At 39.2% G+C, this 17,917-nt stretch overlaps 1 protein-coding gene across 3 annotated transcripts in view; it reads right to left on the bottom strand.

The window, feature by feature from the left end:
• Positions 1-2,859: 2,859 nt before the first annotated feature.
• Positions 2,860-17,917, bottom strand: part of GXYLT1 (glucoside xylosyltransferase 1) — a 49,030-nt gene continuing 33,972 nt past the window's right edge. For all 3 annotated transcript variants that reach the window (XM_055142708.1, XM_055142709.1, XM_055142710.1), the window contains one exon: positions 2,860-8,443. In XM_055142708.1, the coding sequence (XP_054998683.1) occupies positions 8,285-8,443 (159 nt within the window). In that variant the 3' untranslated portion in view covers positions 2,860-8,284. The remainder of the gene's footprint in view (positions 8,444-17,917) is intronic.

The following is a 17,917-nucleotide window of genomic DNA, read 5'->3' as shown; positions in this document are numbered from 1 at the left end:
AAGCGCCACAATACTCAACTGTAAGTTGAGAGCATGGTCATAGACAAATGCTGTCTTGATCCAAAAGTAACGACGAGACTAGGACCCTGCTGGGGTTAGAAAGACTAACCTGACCTGAGGACTATGATCTGGAATATATAGTGAGATGTCCTCAGGAAGAACCAAACTTGAAGTTTGATATCTCTTACCGTGCTCATATAGAACGACATTGCTAGAAACATTAGAAGTAGATTTACTACAACTATTTAAGAGGATTACTAGCTGAGAAAAGAAAGCAACACACCCTGGATGGAATCCGCCCTTCAGTGGATCTCCTAGTAATCTGGGGTGATCTCCTTAGATGAGATTTTTATCCTTCAGTTAATCTCCTTGAGGAGTGGTCTTTGTTGATTTGTTAATGTTCAACCCACCTTCTTGTCACCACCCTATGTGATTGCTATATAAACTCAGACTGTAAGAGCGAAGGAGGGAGTCAGAGGCAGAAGTAAGGTTCAGAGTCAGAAGTATGGGTTAGAGTCAGAAGTAGGGGTCAAAGTCAGAAGTGAGAGCAAATGCGGTTCCAGAGAGAGAAGCAGAAGGGCTCCAGAGAGAGAGAAGCAGAAGAGATCGGTAGAGAGATCGAAAGAGTCCAGAGGAGAGATGACAGAGACAGATTCAGAGATAGACAGAAGAGAGCACAGCGGCACATACAGAAGCAGAACACAAAGGAGCCATCCCAATCTGGGTCATGTACGCGGCTCGAGAGCACTGAACACAAGTGGTGAGAGAGAGGGAAAGGAGAGAGAGGAGAGAGAGAGGAGAGAGAGAGAGAGGAGAGCGCGCGCCACCCTAGAGCCTGCAAACACACATCATCATCATACCCTCCGCATGCGCACACTTTGTTATTTTTTACAGGGGACAATAGGAGATGCCTGGGATCAAACCGGGTGAGCCGCTTGCAAGGCAAATGCCCTACTATCGTGATACTATAGTTCCGGTTCCTAAACATGAATAGCTTTGTAATTCACACTTAATAAAAAAAATATTTTTTAAATAGACCATTTTTTAGGGGCAACTATTATTATTTTTATAAATTTCTACTTCAAAATATCTAGTTATTATGGATTATTTATTTTTACAGGTTTACAGGCTTTATAAAGTGACACATTTCAATGTTATTATTAGTAGTGGTTTCTGGGATACTCCGAATGGGCTCAGAAGCTACTCACAGCTCAGTGCTTGGTGGTCTCTGCTGCCAGTGCTCTCGGGACATGTAGTCCCAGAGGTTGAACCTGGGCCTCCTGACATGAAGCATACCCAAAACGTGTTAAGACTTCTGGCCCTCAACCTTTTTTTTTTTAATTTATTTTTAGTGAATCACCGTGAGGGTACAGTTACATAGATTTATACATTTTTGTGCTCGTGTTTCCCTCATTCAAAGTTCAAGAACCCATCCCTTCACCAGTGCCCATTCTCCACCACCAGTAAACCCAGCATCCCTCCTACCCTCCCCAATCCCATCTCTCCCCACCCCACCCCACCCCACCCTGCCACTGTGTTCTGTTCTAATTATCAACCTTCTTTTAAAAAAATGTATTATTGAATCACCATGAGAACAGTTACAAAGTTTTCAGGTTTAAGTCTCAGTCATACAACGATCAAACACCCATCCCTTGGTCAGTGCACATGTTCCACCACCAAGAACTCCAGTATACCCCCATCCCACCCCGCACCCTGCCTGTGTGGCTGATGATTTCCACTTTACTCTCTTTACTTTGATTATATTCAATCTTTCAATGGAAAACTCACTATTATTTGTAATTTTCCCTAAACAATCAGACATGCCGAAAAGACATCATTTGATAATTTGCTATCTACTGCTGATATTGAAGAGCATATGAGATCGTGCAGCCACAATGCAGCCACACAGTTTTGGATTTCTGGCATTTTAGTGAAAGTCTAGAGAAATTTCTTCCAGAAGCCACTGGGTTACAAAATTGGTTTGTGTGCTTCTGGGATTATGGCCGTTCAGGAGTGGAGGAGCCATTCATTGGTGGCTGCTCAGGATTTCGGCTGGGCGGAGAGCAGCGCCTGTACCGCCCCCCCATCCCGAGATTTCCTGTGCGCCCCCATCTCTGCAAGCTCGCTATCTCCATCCAATGGCTCTAAAAGATGGCGGTCGCCACGCTGCTGCCGCCAAAAGGACAGAAACCTTTTCCCTGCTGGGGCGGCACAGGGTCATAGCTTAGTTCACAGTCTAGAGGCATTTCTGCAAGAAGCTGATGGGTTACAAAATTGGTTTGTGTGCCTCCGGGATCATGGCCGTTCAGGAGCCTTAAATAGACCATTCTTAAAAGGATAAGATAGGGCTTTCTCAACTAAGGTTCCAAAAATTCTTTCATTTACTAGACTCCACTGAGAACGATAAACAATCTTGATAGAGGTGAGTATATGAAAGATCTCTGGAGAAAGAAAAAAAAAACAGTGCATAATCTTCTAGTCAGGAGTACGGTTGGATGAAATTAGAAAAATAATGGGGAGGGGACAAGTGAAAAGAGGCAGATGAAACATTTTCTCTGTAAGAAATGTTTTTCTGCTCCTCAATTACCAATTACAACCTAGAATATTGAATCATAAGGAGCCATGAAAAGAAACCAAGCTTACTAGGTGAGAACAGTGGTGCCAGGACAGCAAATACAATCACTCCTCAAGACGCTGGCTCTTGAGTCAGCCTGCCCAGGAACTGCCCGCTGCTTCAGATACAAGTTAGGAAGTGACCTTTGATAATTAGGTACAAAGTATCCTATTTTTAGGATATTTTGGAATTTTAAATATCCCAAAATTGTTTTTGATAATTAGAATTCAGACACATCATTTGAAGAAATAAACATTTATTGGGCAGGTATTTATTTAGCAACATAACATTTTCTAGAGAAAAAGTTTAACTTCTCAAAACAGAATCAAACAAGTTTTCATATTATTCTGTTAACATCGGAGTCTATAATCATATATCCACTTTAGTAAATGTAAAAAATAATAAATTCAAAATAGAAAAAATACTCAGATACCCAAATTACCCTAAAACTCATATTTCAAGGTTAAAAAGTCAATCTAAGGGCAGTAATTTCTACATATTAAAGTAAACCAAGGTACTTTCTTTCTACAACTTCTAAACCATTTCTATGCAAAATCCATTTGAAAAACTAAAGTTACTCCAAGTTTTTCCAGCTTCTGACTTCAGTAACAGAAAAACCATCATTTCCTTCAAAGATCTATGACACCAGACATCAGAAGCAATAGGCCCATTTGATTTTATGCAAAAGTTAAAAATAGCTATTTCCTATTATAGCAAAAGTCTACTTTTTAGGGTTTTTTTAGGGCCTCACCTGGTGGTGCTCAGGGATCACTCCTGTCAGTGCTTGGGGGACAATACTGAGTGCCAATGATCTGCTGTGTACAAAGCAAACTTCCTCCCTGCTGTGCTCTCTCTGTCCCCCATACTTCTAAAATAAAATATACATTGCTGCATTCACTACAAATTTTGCAAAACTTGATTATGTTATTAAGTGTATATATGTTCATAAATTCAGACTACATATATAAACTAATCAATATGTAAATAGATTAGCTTATATATTTAGTTTGTAAATACGATTATTAAATTGTCTGGCCACGGATCCTATTAGTATTTACAGCATTAGACCTGATTTTTAAAATCTGTAAGTGGTTCACTTTTGCTTGATAATTTCTAGAAAACTATAAGGAATCCAATTGAATATTTGTAGAGCTGAAGTAAAAAATCTATTTCATTTAAATATGTCTAATTTTACAATACTTTTGAATTTCCAAGTCCAATATGTTATACATGTTCTTCTCAATATGTCTTATGCAATCACTTAGACTTAAGTTTATACGAGACACAACAGCTATTAAGGAACCAAACACAGTTCAGTGTAGCAGACATACACTTTAAGGTACTGGGTTTGATTCTCAATGACATGGGGCATGGGGGGTGGGAAATGAAACATCAGAACTCAGTTTTGCCAGATGTCATAGGCAAAAGGAAAAGCATGGCTGTTTTGGCAATGTATAAATGGATGCCTGTTTAGTACTAATCATTATTCTATCTAGCTGTATTAAATATTAAAACATAAGGAAGTTATTTAAGATACCAAACTACATTTAAGAAATGGATTAATATGGCCCTATATTTGGTATACTTCCTTCCTATATCTCTTCTCTAAGGAATTAAAAAAAGGTATTTTAAAAAGTGGTTAGTAGTCTCGAAAAACACCTCAGTACAGTTCCAATTTCTACCTAAGATAGCTATTTCTTACAATATGAACTTTGAAAACAGAAGACAGTAAATTCAATCTTTGAAGCATTTTTCCTTTAACATGCTTTTGTTGTCTTCTGTTCTCTTAACAATTCACAATAATAATTCATAATAGTTCAACTGAAAGTATGCCTACTGAGAAATCAGTGGGGGGTAAGTCCATTTGTAAGCTGTCAATTTAAGGGAGTGGAGGGTCCCTAAGCCTGGTATCCCAGCAGGCACCTAGGAAAATTGCCTACTGTGGTATGTCCCAGGGTCACCTTAAAGGTAATATGAAAATAACCCCACCCTCCACAATTTGTCCTGTGAACCTATGTGGTAAGTCTTACTTAGTCAAAACCTGAAGAAATTAAAAGGATAATGTTAAGATGGAAGATACCTGTCCTGGTACTTCCTCAGTTCTTAGCTTATAACTGGGATCCAGTTTTTTTAAATGATCTTCACTAAATGATCGGTAACTAGACTAAGAAACTATTCTAGTATCAACAAATAAAAATTGTTCTCCTTTCCATGAAAGCAAAAACCTTTCCTTATATCTGAAGACCCTCACAGACTCACCTGAGAGAAAGGTCAGCACACACAGGCACAGAGGGGAGGGCGACAATCCAAAAATGACTATTTCCACACCATTTCTTTTCATCTGCACTTCTTGATTTTTTCACTCATTCCATCTTTTCTTTTCCTATCTTTTACCATTCTCACTCTTTCCTTTCTCACCCTTCACTTTTCTCACTTCCTCTCTTTTCCTTCCCTTTATATCATTCATTCATATCCTTCTTCTCTGCTTTTACTTCCATAAAAACTCTTTCCTACTGGCCAGAGATGTGTAACTCAGAGGCAAAGTATATACTTTACAAGAAAGATGCCCTAGGTTCAATTTCTAGGGTACCACTCCATTCAAGAAAAAAAAGCACCTCTTCCTTCATATTGGAGGTACTAAAACATGTGAGAAAACATTCGGCTGAAGGGAACTGAATGTACAAGAAAAAGGCAAAACAGAACTTCAACACTAACGTTGGTATGGCATAACCATGGCATAAGCTGCATACAGTGCTTTCAAACTCATGACTCTCCTCTGAGTCTCATCTTCTTGTGAGGTCGGAAAAGCCTGCTGATTTTTATAAATCTAAGGCACAAGAGAAGACTAAATGATATCGTCTGTCTCTAAATAAGAAAATTATCTAGCTCAGCCTTCTTCAATCCTCTTAAGCCTGCAAACCTGCACCTGCTTGCTTACCTGTCCACGAACTGGCGGTTGCAACCTAGAGAGCAGACCAGTGGTTTTTGGCCATTTTCACCTATGGCCCAGCGTTTGAAGAATGCTGATCTAGTTTAACCTGATTCTTTTATTCACAAAAACAATAATAACGTGTTATACCTGATTGGAAGCAAGATTGAGAGAGCTCTAAAGTATTTAGATAACTTGGTTATCTTATACATCAGGAACTACTCTTCATAGGGAATAACAGCTATGCATTTACTCAAGATCTAATCACAATATACATTTTTTAGATTAAACATGACTTCACAGTACTAATTACTTTATTATTTTTTTAGAATTTTGCTTTTTGGGTCACACCCAGCCATACTCAAGGATTACTCCTGGCTCTGCACTCAGGAACTACTCCTGGTGGTGCTGGGAGACCGTATGAGATGCCGGGGATGGAACCTGGGTCGGCCATGTGCAAGGCAAACGCCCCACCTGCTGTACTATCGCTCTAGCCCCAATACAAATTATTTTAGAACACATAAAGTTTATATTCTTTGTAAGGAGATTAAATCTAGAGAATTTATAATAATATAAATTTCACAGCTTGTTAACAACTCCATTATTGAAGCAGTTAAAAAACTATTTTAACAACTTTCCCAAAGATCGCGATATCCTAATTCAAGCTTCGTTGGCAAAATAATTTCCAGTAGTTTCCAAACTAGAGGACATCAAAATCACTGAATACTTTTAGAAATTCAGATGATTTATTTTGTACCCTGATTCTGACAGTGAAGATATCAGGATAATTTGCTTAAGGTCTGGATATTAAGTTAAGTAATTATCGTGATAAAAATGTTCATAGCAATGAAATTATATAATGTCTGAATGACTTTAAGATAATCCAGGTAGAAAAGGGAAAAATGATTGAATAAGATACAATGTTAACAAATAATCTAGACTACAAACACCATTGTACGATTTCATCAATTTTTGTGTAATTTCTAGATCTTTTCACCAATTTTGCTAGAAACAGTATGTTTTGAGTCTCCGATGGATTCAATCTATTCTCACGAAGTTCCCTTACAATAATAGGTCTTATTATTGTAAGGGAGTACAATAATTCCCTTATTATTGGCAAGCAATGGTCTCATTTAAAGAAACATTAGGAATTATCTCTAAGATAAACCCTCCAAACTACAAATTTCGAGGCTTCTCAGTTTCCACTGAGCAAACTTAATTCCAACATAAATTTTCCAGGGAACACAAATTTTCCAGGGCAAAATTTCACAAAATTGCCAGGGTATTTTGTCAAGGAAGTACAGAATGGTCTTTAAGGTCATCTAAGGGTGCTGGGTTCTGGAGAGCAATTTGTAATGTGACTTTCTATGTGTCTTGATTGAACTGCAAAAGATACATCTATAATATCATCTCTTTCTACCTATTCTCTAGAGGACATTGCATGTTTTTAAAGTCAATTTTCATGTGAAATATTTTTCTTCATGGCTATATCTTTTCCATCTAGTATTAAACTATTAAAATTAAATATCAAAATATCAAAATTTGGTATTAAATTATCAAAAATAGAAAAAACATTTTTGAGAACAAAAAGTATGATTAAATGTTCTGTGTCACACGCTCAAAATACTAGTCTATTAGTGATCAGGATACTAAAAGCATATTTTTCTTATCATCAACTTTTTTTACATGTATAAAGTGATGCTAAATTGATACATCTTAATAATTAACTGTCTACAATCAGATGTAACAATCTTCTTCATCTAAATCATTCATGAACACTGTCCAACTTTCACATAGTAAGGCAAGGCTCCTTAGGAAGTATTTACTTCTTCAAAAATATGTTGCAAAGCCATTTTGAGGTAGAAGAATAAGGACTTAAATGGATTGTTTTCCTGCTCCCCTGTAACCAAAGTAAGTGTTTATAGAAGTATAGAGCTTATGCATTTTTGTCCCATCAAAATTTTGGCTATCACGGATACTATGACTTTATGTAGGTTAGGTTTTAACTTTGTGATCAGCACTATTTTTTTGCTTCCAGAATGCCCAGTAAAGCTAAAGTTTTTCATTTAAATTTAAAAAATCCCAAAATAGCTACTCCATTTTTTAAATGACCTAAAAAATTTACTCCAAAATTTTTAGTTTTCCCTTTCTCTTATAGTTCAACTTCAAACATGCAGCTTATTTATTACCTAAAAATAATCTTAAACATGATTGTCACCAAAAAATTTATAACAGAGATGAAATGTATATAGGCACATACAGATTGTCAATGTATAACAGTTACATCACATTTTGTTTAGAAACAGAACCTTTTCTGCTCCTGTAAACAACTTTTTCTCACATATTTAAAGTGAGATTAGTGCTGACATAAAATTATTGCTAGACTCACAGCTTGAGTGTTTTCATTGTATATGAGGTACATCTTTGCCATCTGTATACCCCCACTGTGCTTACACGTTTGAGACTGAGCATCAACCAAAGTCTGTAAGCTACAACCATTTGGTAACATTTTCAATGATGGAAAGGTAGCAAGTAACAAAAAATATCAGGAGTAAAAATGTCTTTGTTGGGAGTTAAAAGCAAACAATCCTCATTATATGAACATTACTCATTTAAAGTTTAGGGAAAAAAATATTCTGAAGGTGAAAATTTTCTTCCTAAACACTTCATCAAAGACTGTTGATTCAAACAAATTCTGATACTTTGTTGTTTTAATTCACTTGATTACTGGTCACCATGAATCACCTTCCCTTTGGTGGTCTGTAATGTTCTTTTACACTTTTTGTAAGCTGCTTGAGGAATATTTTGTAAATTTTCCCACAGTATGTATGTACTGTCTTTTGTAGTTCCAATTCTAAAGGCTTTAATAAGGAATTGATGTTGTCATCTTCAAAAGAACACTAGAGAAAGAAAATAAAAACAGTGAAATTTAAACAGATAAATTAACTCCAAACAACTTTTTCAATCTATGCTGACAATCTCCACTTAAAGTTTCATACAAAGTAGAAGTACCTATTCACCAAATAACACTAAAAAAATAATTTTAGTAGAGAGAGAACAAAAGGAAATGCCCTGCCACAGAGGCGGGGTGGGGTGGGGGGGATGGGATTGGGGGGATGAGAGGGATACTGGGTTCATCCGTGATGGAGAATGGGCACTGGTGGAGGGATAGGTTCTCAAACCTTGTATGACGGAAACACAAGCACGAAAATGTGTAAATCTGTAACTATACCCTCACGGTGATTCACAAAAAGTTAAAAAATAATAATAATTTTAATATTTATTTCAGTTTGGGGGCCACACTTGGTGGTGCTCAGGGATTACTGCTGGCTTTGTGCTCAAGGATCACTCCACTGGAAGCTCAGGGAACAGTCTGTAGGTTAGGGGAGAGAATCAGAGAAGCTTTGTACAAGCAGGCACCTGAACCATTCTCTCCACTATCTCCCCAGCTCCTCAGCAATTACTTTAAGCAAATTAAACAGAACTATGATCTCATAAAGAGAAAGTCGTAGAAGATGTTTAGGGGAAATTAAGGAGAGGAAGCTTTGCAAAGAAGAGACTATAGAGGTCCAAGTCAGTCCAAGTCAGAGCAAGTATTTGAAAAGAGAATCTACTTCATGCCAAGCAGGCAGGTACCAAGGGAAGAGTCTCACATCCAAGCATTGTGAGCTTGCTAAAAGTGACTTTATGAAAGATATTATATTTCATATTATGTATGTTATATCCTCATTTACAAAGAAACAACAAAGATAAGGTGAAATCATTTAGTTGTTCTTACAAAGCTACTAAAGATATAAACCAAAATTCTGGCCCAGCTGCCTAGCTCTGAGAGTTTAAGAACTCAACCAGCACTCATCGCTATTCATCCAGAAAAAGCAAACGAAACTGTACTACTACATATATCCTGTCAAAAAGTTGAAAACTGAAAAATGATGTGCTTTTCAGATATACAAGTATATCTGAATAATACAGTATTTGCCCCAGTTAAAAATGGGAGCCAAGTTGAAGATAGTCTTTATCAAAACTGACCTTCAGAGTAATATACTGCACTTCAAGATGTACAAAAAAATGTAAGATTAATGTATTGATGTTGCTGGATTCTTGGAAAGTTTGACTCTAAGCAAAATGAAAACCAATTAGTGAAAGGAGATTCTCAATTATCATCTTGTATTTCTTTTTGTCATCAATGCCAAGTTAAACAAGGTTGAACAAAATGATGCTATTCAAAGTTGGGCAAGTACTGAGAGATTGACAAGACAAATTGTGTTCTTGACATACCGACCGTTAACAATAAAATGGAAAGTTGGCAATGGGTTAGATTTCTAATGCAGGTAATACAGCTAAGGGCAGGGCATGTATTTCAAAAAAACTAGGCTCTGAGTTTGCTCTCAAGCATAGGGGGAAAAGCAGTTAAGATGCTTGCTTGCACACAACTGACCCAAATTCCATTCTCAGCATTCCATATGATCTCTGAAGCCCCCTAGGAGAGATTCCTGAGCACTGCAGGGTATGGACCAACCGCCCTGTGAAAATATTTGAGATCAGTTCATTTTCAAGTAATTTATCCAAAGGGATCAAATCTTCGTCAGCCACATGCAAGGCAAGCACCATACTATCTGGATTATCTTTTGAGTCCCTGGAGCTCTTTTAATCACCCCGTCAAACAAGAGCATTAAGAAGGAATATGACAATAAACCACCCAAACTGTCACTTACATAAAAGCCTGAAGTCAATGCATCCCGCGATTCATATAATATGCAATGTCTGTGGAGTGTGCACCGAAGAACTTGTGCACCATCACCTAACCACAGGTCTTCTCCCACACTGCAGGCTGCACCTTCTGGTGGCTCTCTGCAGAGAGCGCAGTACAAGGTTTAGCTCCTCTGACCTTTCCTGACAGTACTAACTCTTCACCAGCACAGTACTCATTACGCACACTTTTTAAAAATGCCACTTTTTATATATAAGGCTGTAGTTTAAAAAGCTGTAGCAATCACAATTAGATCATTTGAGTCACTTCTAGAGAAAAGAATCAGTTTTTAAAAATATAGCTGAATGGCAGTTCAAGCCAACAGGGGCTGAATCCAACTACATACCAAACAAGTAATGTAAGAAGGAAGCATTTCAGAGAACCATGAGGAGATAATTATGCAAATACAAGGTGTGAAATATACAAAAACACCAAGAAACATATTGAGAATGAAATACTCCACACCTGATAGAGCAATAAAATTTTGAACTTGTGATTTTGTATTAGTTTCTATTCACTCAACTAAGATTATCAAATATTTATAGACTATAAAAACTGATTTGCTGACAGACATAGCCAGACACTTATATTTTAAATTCATATTTTCCAACTGGCTATGAAAAAATTCTGTTTGAAACTTGCACAAATATCTTTGTAGGGATGCAATTTTTATAGTTTGTATTTCTTACTGAATTAAAAACACCAGTGATACTATAAAAGACTAATTAACTTCATTAAATTGAAAAACGGATATAAACTACAGTTAACACACAAAAATCACTTGGTATTTAAAATTATTTTTAAAATGAGATTTTTTTAAAAATCAAGCATTAGATATAAGCTTAAAAATTACTGAAAGGAATATATTAAAAAGAATATATAAACCAAACAAAATGTGAGATAAAACTAGGCAGATTTAATTTAATAACGAATTTTTAAATGCTGAAAGGAAACAAACTACATTTTTATGAGTGCATTTTTTTCCTACCCTGCAAAGTTACAGAATGCCAAAAGTACCTTTATTCAATTTTATCACTTTGTGACATTCATGGAAAAATTTTAAATGAAATATTAGTTTTCACAGGCATACAAGGTCTGCTACATGAAAATGTATATCAACTCTAAATTTCATATTTTGTAAATGATAAAGCTTTACTTACAAAATATTACAATTATTCAGAATCTGCCAGGTTTAGAAAGCAAGAAATATAGTAAATAATACAGTATACAGTGCTGTTAGCACCACTGAGAAACAGTGATTCCAAGAGAAAATTCTAATTTCTATTCATACCCATCACTATAACACAGCGTGCCATCTGCAACATGCAGGCCTGCCCAAATCCTTCCCCCACCACCAGCCATCACTCCAGTCTAGCTAGAGCCCAATATCTAGGAACTCTTAAGCCTCACCCCCAACCCTACCCCAGGCATTTTTTTACCCAGAGAAATACCTATTAATCTAGACATTCTTACTTATTCTTCAAGGTCCACTTCCAATTCAGTGACATCTTTGTGACCCTTCTATACAAAACTATTACAACTCTTCCATAGTTTTGGCAGTCTCTGTCATTTTAATTCTTATTCCTATTGAATTATGAGAATTATATTCTCATTCCTATGTGAGTTATGAAGCTATAATCAAAGGTTTTCAGTCATTAGCAAATGAGAATCTAGTGAAGAGAAGCCATAGCTCTTCATCTGACCCCAACATTTAAGCAAAAAAGCACTCCTCATTTACTTTCATCTTCATGACCATTTAAGATTAAGCATAATCAGGGGGAGGAAGATATAGCACCTGGCTTGAGGTGCTTGCTTTACTTACAGCCAACCCTGGTTTGACACCAGGCATGGTATTTAAATGGTCTGATGTGTTGGGGTCTCAGCAGCCAGTCTGAGACCCTGGCCAAATCCCCTGCCCTTAGAGACAGAAACAGGCTCTCTTCAAACAGGGCCCCAAGGCCCTGTGCCAGCACTCCGCCCAGAAGGGCTCCCTGGTCGAGGAGATAGTGGGATAAAACTTGAAAGTCACCGCTTGTCTGAGCTAAGCATACCGGGCCTTGGGAGGAGGGAACATAGATCATCAATTAACATCTGTAAAGGGCCTAGCAAAATGTTTTCTTCAGAGCTGATAACCAGGTGTCCATCCCACCCACTCCTCCCTAAAATTTCTTCTTTAAATATTGGTATGTGAGCTCAATAAAATGAGAGTTACTTGACCTCCAACTCTCCCCTCTTTGCGTGGTTCTTTCTCGATGGCGGCGGTAGGGTGGCCGCGGTGCGCAGGGGGGCAGGGCAGAGGCTTATTCCTTCCCACTCCCTCTCCTATAGGGAGTAAGTCCGGTGGCTGGGGGATCATACTCCAGTTTGCCGGGGTCTAATGGCCAGGACCCTGACATTGATGAACACAGAGGACTCTCAAGAGAGAACCCAAGCACAGAGCCAGGAACAATCCCTGAGCACCACCAGGTATGACAGAGCCCTCTCATGACCAACATCACTCCCCCCCCCCCAAAGAAGAAACAATAAGGCATATCTTATATAACAGACAGCAAATCTACTCAAGTCTTTTGTGGTACCCCTGCAAGAATGCTAAAACACACACTTTAAATGACTGATAATTGTAATATATAATGTCTCCATAAATTTATAAAATATATATAAAAAAAAGTTAAAGACTTGAAATAAAACTTTAAACATTAAATATGGCCAGAAAATGGCCAAAACTCATCCCAGCATCCCACGGGCTGTGCATCCTGCCCCTAGCCACCTCCTTCCAGCGCCTCCACCTTCCTCTCCCAGGTGTGCCAACTTCCCTGACCAAGTGCCCCAAGCCCCCACAAATGCGCCCAGCCTGGCTACTGGACCCAACTGGTCCCAGCATCCGGGGGGCCAGCAGGGGGCATAGCATATGCAGTAGTGGGCGTGGCCTCCGCAGAAGAGGGTGAGGCCGCAGTCATTTCCCCCATTTTCCCCTCTCCCAACACTCTGGACTCAGATCTCAATCCCCAGTACCTAACTCTGTGGAGAACTCCCTGGCTGTCTCAAACACAATAGGCCAATAAGCCACTAGCCTATTTCAATTGCAGCAAAATACCGGTGAACACAAGTCTATTCCAACTTTACCAAAATACCAATGAACACAAGAAGCTGTACAAGCCCAATTAAAAAGAACACATCCTCTGAACCTTCACTAGAGGCCACACATACATCACAGAGAAACACCTGAGAGAAAGGATGTATTCTAGAAGGGGAAAAAGGTGATCACCATCGACTAAGCTCATCCAGAATCCTTTCTGACAATAAGAGGGAAAACCCAGTGAACTGGAAGGTCCCATCTCCATAAAACCACAACAGGAAGAAATAGCTCAAATCCACGCTACAAGGAGAGGATGAAGAAAAGAGTCCACAACCCTCAACAGGGCTTACCCACAAATACGATCTCTCCAATAAAGAATTTAGAGATGAAATGCTGAGGATTTTGAATGAACTCAAAGAAACAGTAGAGTATACAACCAGTAAATTAAAGGAGGACATAAAAGAAACAGTGGAACGGACAGCCAAGAAAATACAGGAAGAAATGAAAGCAGAAATAAGAAAACTACAAACAGAAGTGTCACTAATAAAGGATTCAGTAGATGAAACACTCAGTGGGTGCCCTCAATAGGAGTGGGTGCCCTCAATAGGAGAATGACTACAGCCTAAGACAGAACCAGTTATAAAGATGAGCTACGGAAAGCTTACAGGGAACAACATACAATGGGAAAAGATCTCAAAATAGCTCTAGGATGAGTCAGAGACCTAGAGGATGAACTCAAGAGAAATAACTTAAGAATTATCAGAGTACCAGAAGGACAGGGAGGCAAACCAAATAAAAAAGCAACAGTTAAAGATATTACTGCTGTGAGGCTGCAGTGATAGCTCAGCCAGTAGGGCACTTGCCTTGCACGCAGCCAATCCAGGTTCGATTCCCAGCATGCCATATAATCCCAAGAATAATTCCTGAGTGCCCTGTGTATCTCCGGGTGTGACCCAAAATAAATAAATAAATAAATAAACAAACAAACAAACAAATAAATATATCATTGCTGAGAAGTTCCCAGAGCTGGAGAATGCAGGAATTCAGATCCAGATCCAAGAAGCCCAAAGGGTACCAGCTAAAAGAAACCCTAATAAAAAAGACTCGAAGACATATCATAATCAGAATGATGGATATCCAGGATATTGGTGGTGGGAAATGTGCACTGGTGGAGGGATGGGTGTTTGATCATTGTGTAATTGTAACCCAAACATGAAAGCTTGTAACTATGTCACAGTGATTCAATAAAATTTTTTAAAAAAAGAGAGAGAAACCAGTATTCAACACCATGCTCAATAGTGAAAACCTGAAAAGCCTTTTTCCTAAGATCAGAAACAAGACGAGAATGCCTGCACACATTAATTACTGTTCAAAACAGTACTAAAAACCCCAAATAGTAATTAGACAATGGAAAGATATAAAAAAAAATCCAAAAAGGTAATACTGTCTTTATTTGCTAATGACATGACAATATACCTAGAAAAAAAAATACTAAAGACTCCAAGTAAAAATAAGAAAATGCCAGGCACTAAATTAACATATTGCATTTGTATAAGCAAATAATATTTAGCCAAAAGAGAAATCAGAAAAACCATCCCATTTATAGTATAATGAAATATCCTGAGGTAAATTTAATCACAAGTAGACAGAGAAAAGTATGACATGGCTGAAATAAATTAGAAGATACAAAGTGACAGTGGACGGATTAAGGTATTTGCTTTGCACGCACCACCCCCCAGTTCGATCCCTGAGCATTGCCAGGAGTAACTCCTGAGCAGAGAGCCAGGAGTGAGCAGTGAACACTCTCAAGCATTGCCACAAACAACAGAAGGTGATGGAAATATTGTGCTCAGAGATTGGAAAATTCACGATCCTAAAATGACTATACTAACCTACAGTAATATACAGACTCACTGTAATCCTAGTCAAACTCCTAATAGCACTTCTTCACAGAAAAAAAGGAGAAAATCATAAAATTTATTTGGAATTTAAAGAAATCAAATACCAAAGTTATTCATGAGGAAAACAACCGGGGTTTTGTGCTCCTTGACTTCAAACTACAACATGATACTAAAACACCAAAGTACTAAGATAAAAACAGATCCATGAAACAGAATTGAGAACCCAGAACAAAAAAAACTACAACAAACAATTAATCTAGGACAAAGGAATGAAAATATCACAATGGAAAAAAAATTAGTAAATAATATTGGGAAAAAATGAACAGATGCAAAAAAAAATAGAAACTAGCCAATTATATAACACAACACAGAAAAATTAATTCAAACTTGGATGTAAGACCTAAAATAAGAGGATGAAAAGAAGATATAGGCAGTAAATATGCTTACCAACACTGAGTCCACTTCCTGGGGACTTAGAACAGAACAGAGAACAAAAACAAGACCACCAGGACTATATACTAAATTTAAGCTTCTGCAAAGTGAAAGAAATATGGATCCAAACAAAGAACAAATGAGGCAAGAGAGAAAGGATTAGAACACGTAAAAATATACTCACCATCTTTTGTTATCAGGGAGACACAAATCAAAATCAAAATCAAATCAAATATGAGAATGACATTCAAGAAACAAGTGTTAGAGAAGGGAACCCTTATCGATGGGCATGTAAACTGGCATAGCCGTTACGGAAACAATTATGAAGATTCTTCAAAATATTGAAAATAAAAGTTCCCTATGAGATGGGAGATGCGGGCCAAAAGTAGACCATTGACCAAACATGATGGCCACTTAATACCTCTATTGCAAACCACAACACCCAAAGAGAGAGAGCAAAGGGAATGCCCTGCCACAGAGGTGGGGTGGGGTGAAGGGGACAGGGTGGGGTGGAGGGGACAGGGTGGTGGAGGGAGGGATGCTGGGATCACTGGTGGTGGAAAATGGGCACTGGTGGAGGGATGGGTGCTCCACCACTGTATGACTGGAACACAAGCACAAAAGTTTATAAGCCTGTAACTGTACCTTACAGCAATTCACTAATAAAAAAAACCTCCCTATGACTCAGTTATTCCACATACAGGTATACATTCCTAGACATAAAAACCCCAATTCAGAGAGATATATGTACTTCTATGTTTACTTACTACATAATTTACAATAAAATGAAAAAAAAAAAAACCCACTCAATCTGCCCGCTGACTAGTGGATTAAGAATGCAGTAGGTGGAGGCGGAGGATAGCACAGCGGGTAGGGCCTTGGCCTCGCATGAGGCATCCCGTGGCATCCCGTACGGTCCCCTCAGCACCACCAGGAGTGATTCCTGAGTGCATGAGCCAGGAGTAATTACTGTGCATCGTCAGGTGTGACCCAAAAAGCAATACATAAATAAACATAGAAGAAAAAGAGGGGACCCAAGAGCACCAGGGAAACATGAGCAGGCACGCCAGGCTGCAGCTCCAGGTGAGGCAGGCCCATGTCAGCACGGTGCTGGTGCTGGTCACCGGGCCCCAGAACCCTGACAGGGACGGCAGGGGCACGCTGTGACATGACTCACCCAAGAACACAGGTGAGAGGCTGACAAGGCTCTCCAGGGCAGCCTGAGTCCCAGAAGGAAGAACGGACAGGGTGCTGAGAAGGGACAGAAGCACAGTCACAGCACCTGGACCCCACGACTTGGGCTGGGACGGTGCAGACGTAAGCCAGCAGCAGTGTGCGGGAAGCATCTGGGGGAGGCCTGTTCGAGCACCCCATGGGCAGGGAAGATGGCTGTCACCATCCTAGCACCGGGGAGCAGGAGCTTAGTGGGCTATAGGAACGATGGCGACTTCCAGAGGGCCCGAGCTGGAGGCACGTGGAGCAGCGGCTGCCTCTGCTCATCCTGGTGGCTTTTCTTAATCCCGGAAGACTTCAGTCGGGCGCAGATGGCATGAAGGGGTACAAATCTCCAGGGCCACTGCTGGCCCCCACCCTCCCACCCTCGGGAGGACTCTGTTCTCCTCTGCTCCAGCCTCCCCACGGGGGGGGGGGGGGTGTCCCCCGGACTCTGCTGGGGGCTGCTCCTGCCAATCCCCACCCTAGCTGTGTGGGCTGGGCAGGCAGCGCCAGCACCGAGGGTCTCCTCGCGCCAGGCCTGTGCTCCAACTCAGGAGCCTGTTTTTGTGAAGCAGATCACAGAGGGATCCTGCCATGGATCTTCGAGTGCAATTACAGAAGATAAGGGTTTTATATGTATATAAATAAATATATAAAATATGCATGCATCAATAAAAATAAGATATATAATACTATATAATAAGATTTATTGTTCATATTATATTTCTACAAAATAAAAATATAAATATAAAATATATAATATACTTATTATATTAATGAACTCCACGCCAGGCTGTTTTCACTTGGGGTGCCCCAGAGGGGGCAGGTGAGAACCCTCCCCGCCCCATGGGACCCAGCCCCACTACCAACCACTGCCACGCTCCAGGCTGCTTTCCGGACCGCGTGGCCTCATGACACATTATAAGACACTTCCTACCCATTTTCCATAATTACCACACCATATTTGATGGAGTCCAGACAGTAGGCAACAAATCATAGA

This window comes from Sorex araneus, chromosome 6, assembly GCF_027595985.1.
Source record: "Sorex araneus isolate mSorAra2 chromosome 6, mSorAra2.pri, whole genome shotgun sequence".
Lineage (NCBI taxonomy): Eukaryota > Metazoa > Chordata > Mammalia > Eulipotyphla > Soricidae > Sorex > Sorex araneus.
The sequence above is the reverse complement of the archived record's forward strand: the minus strand, read 5'-3'. Positions and strand labels throughout refer to the sequence as shown.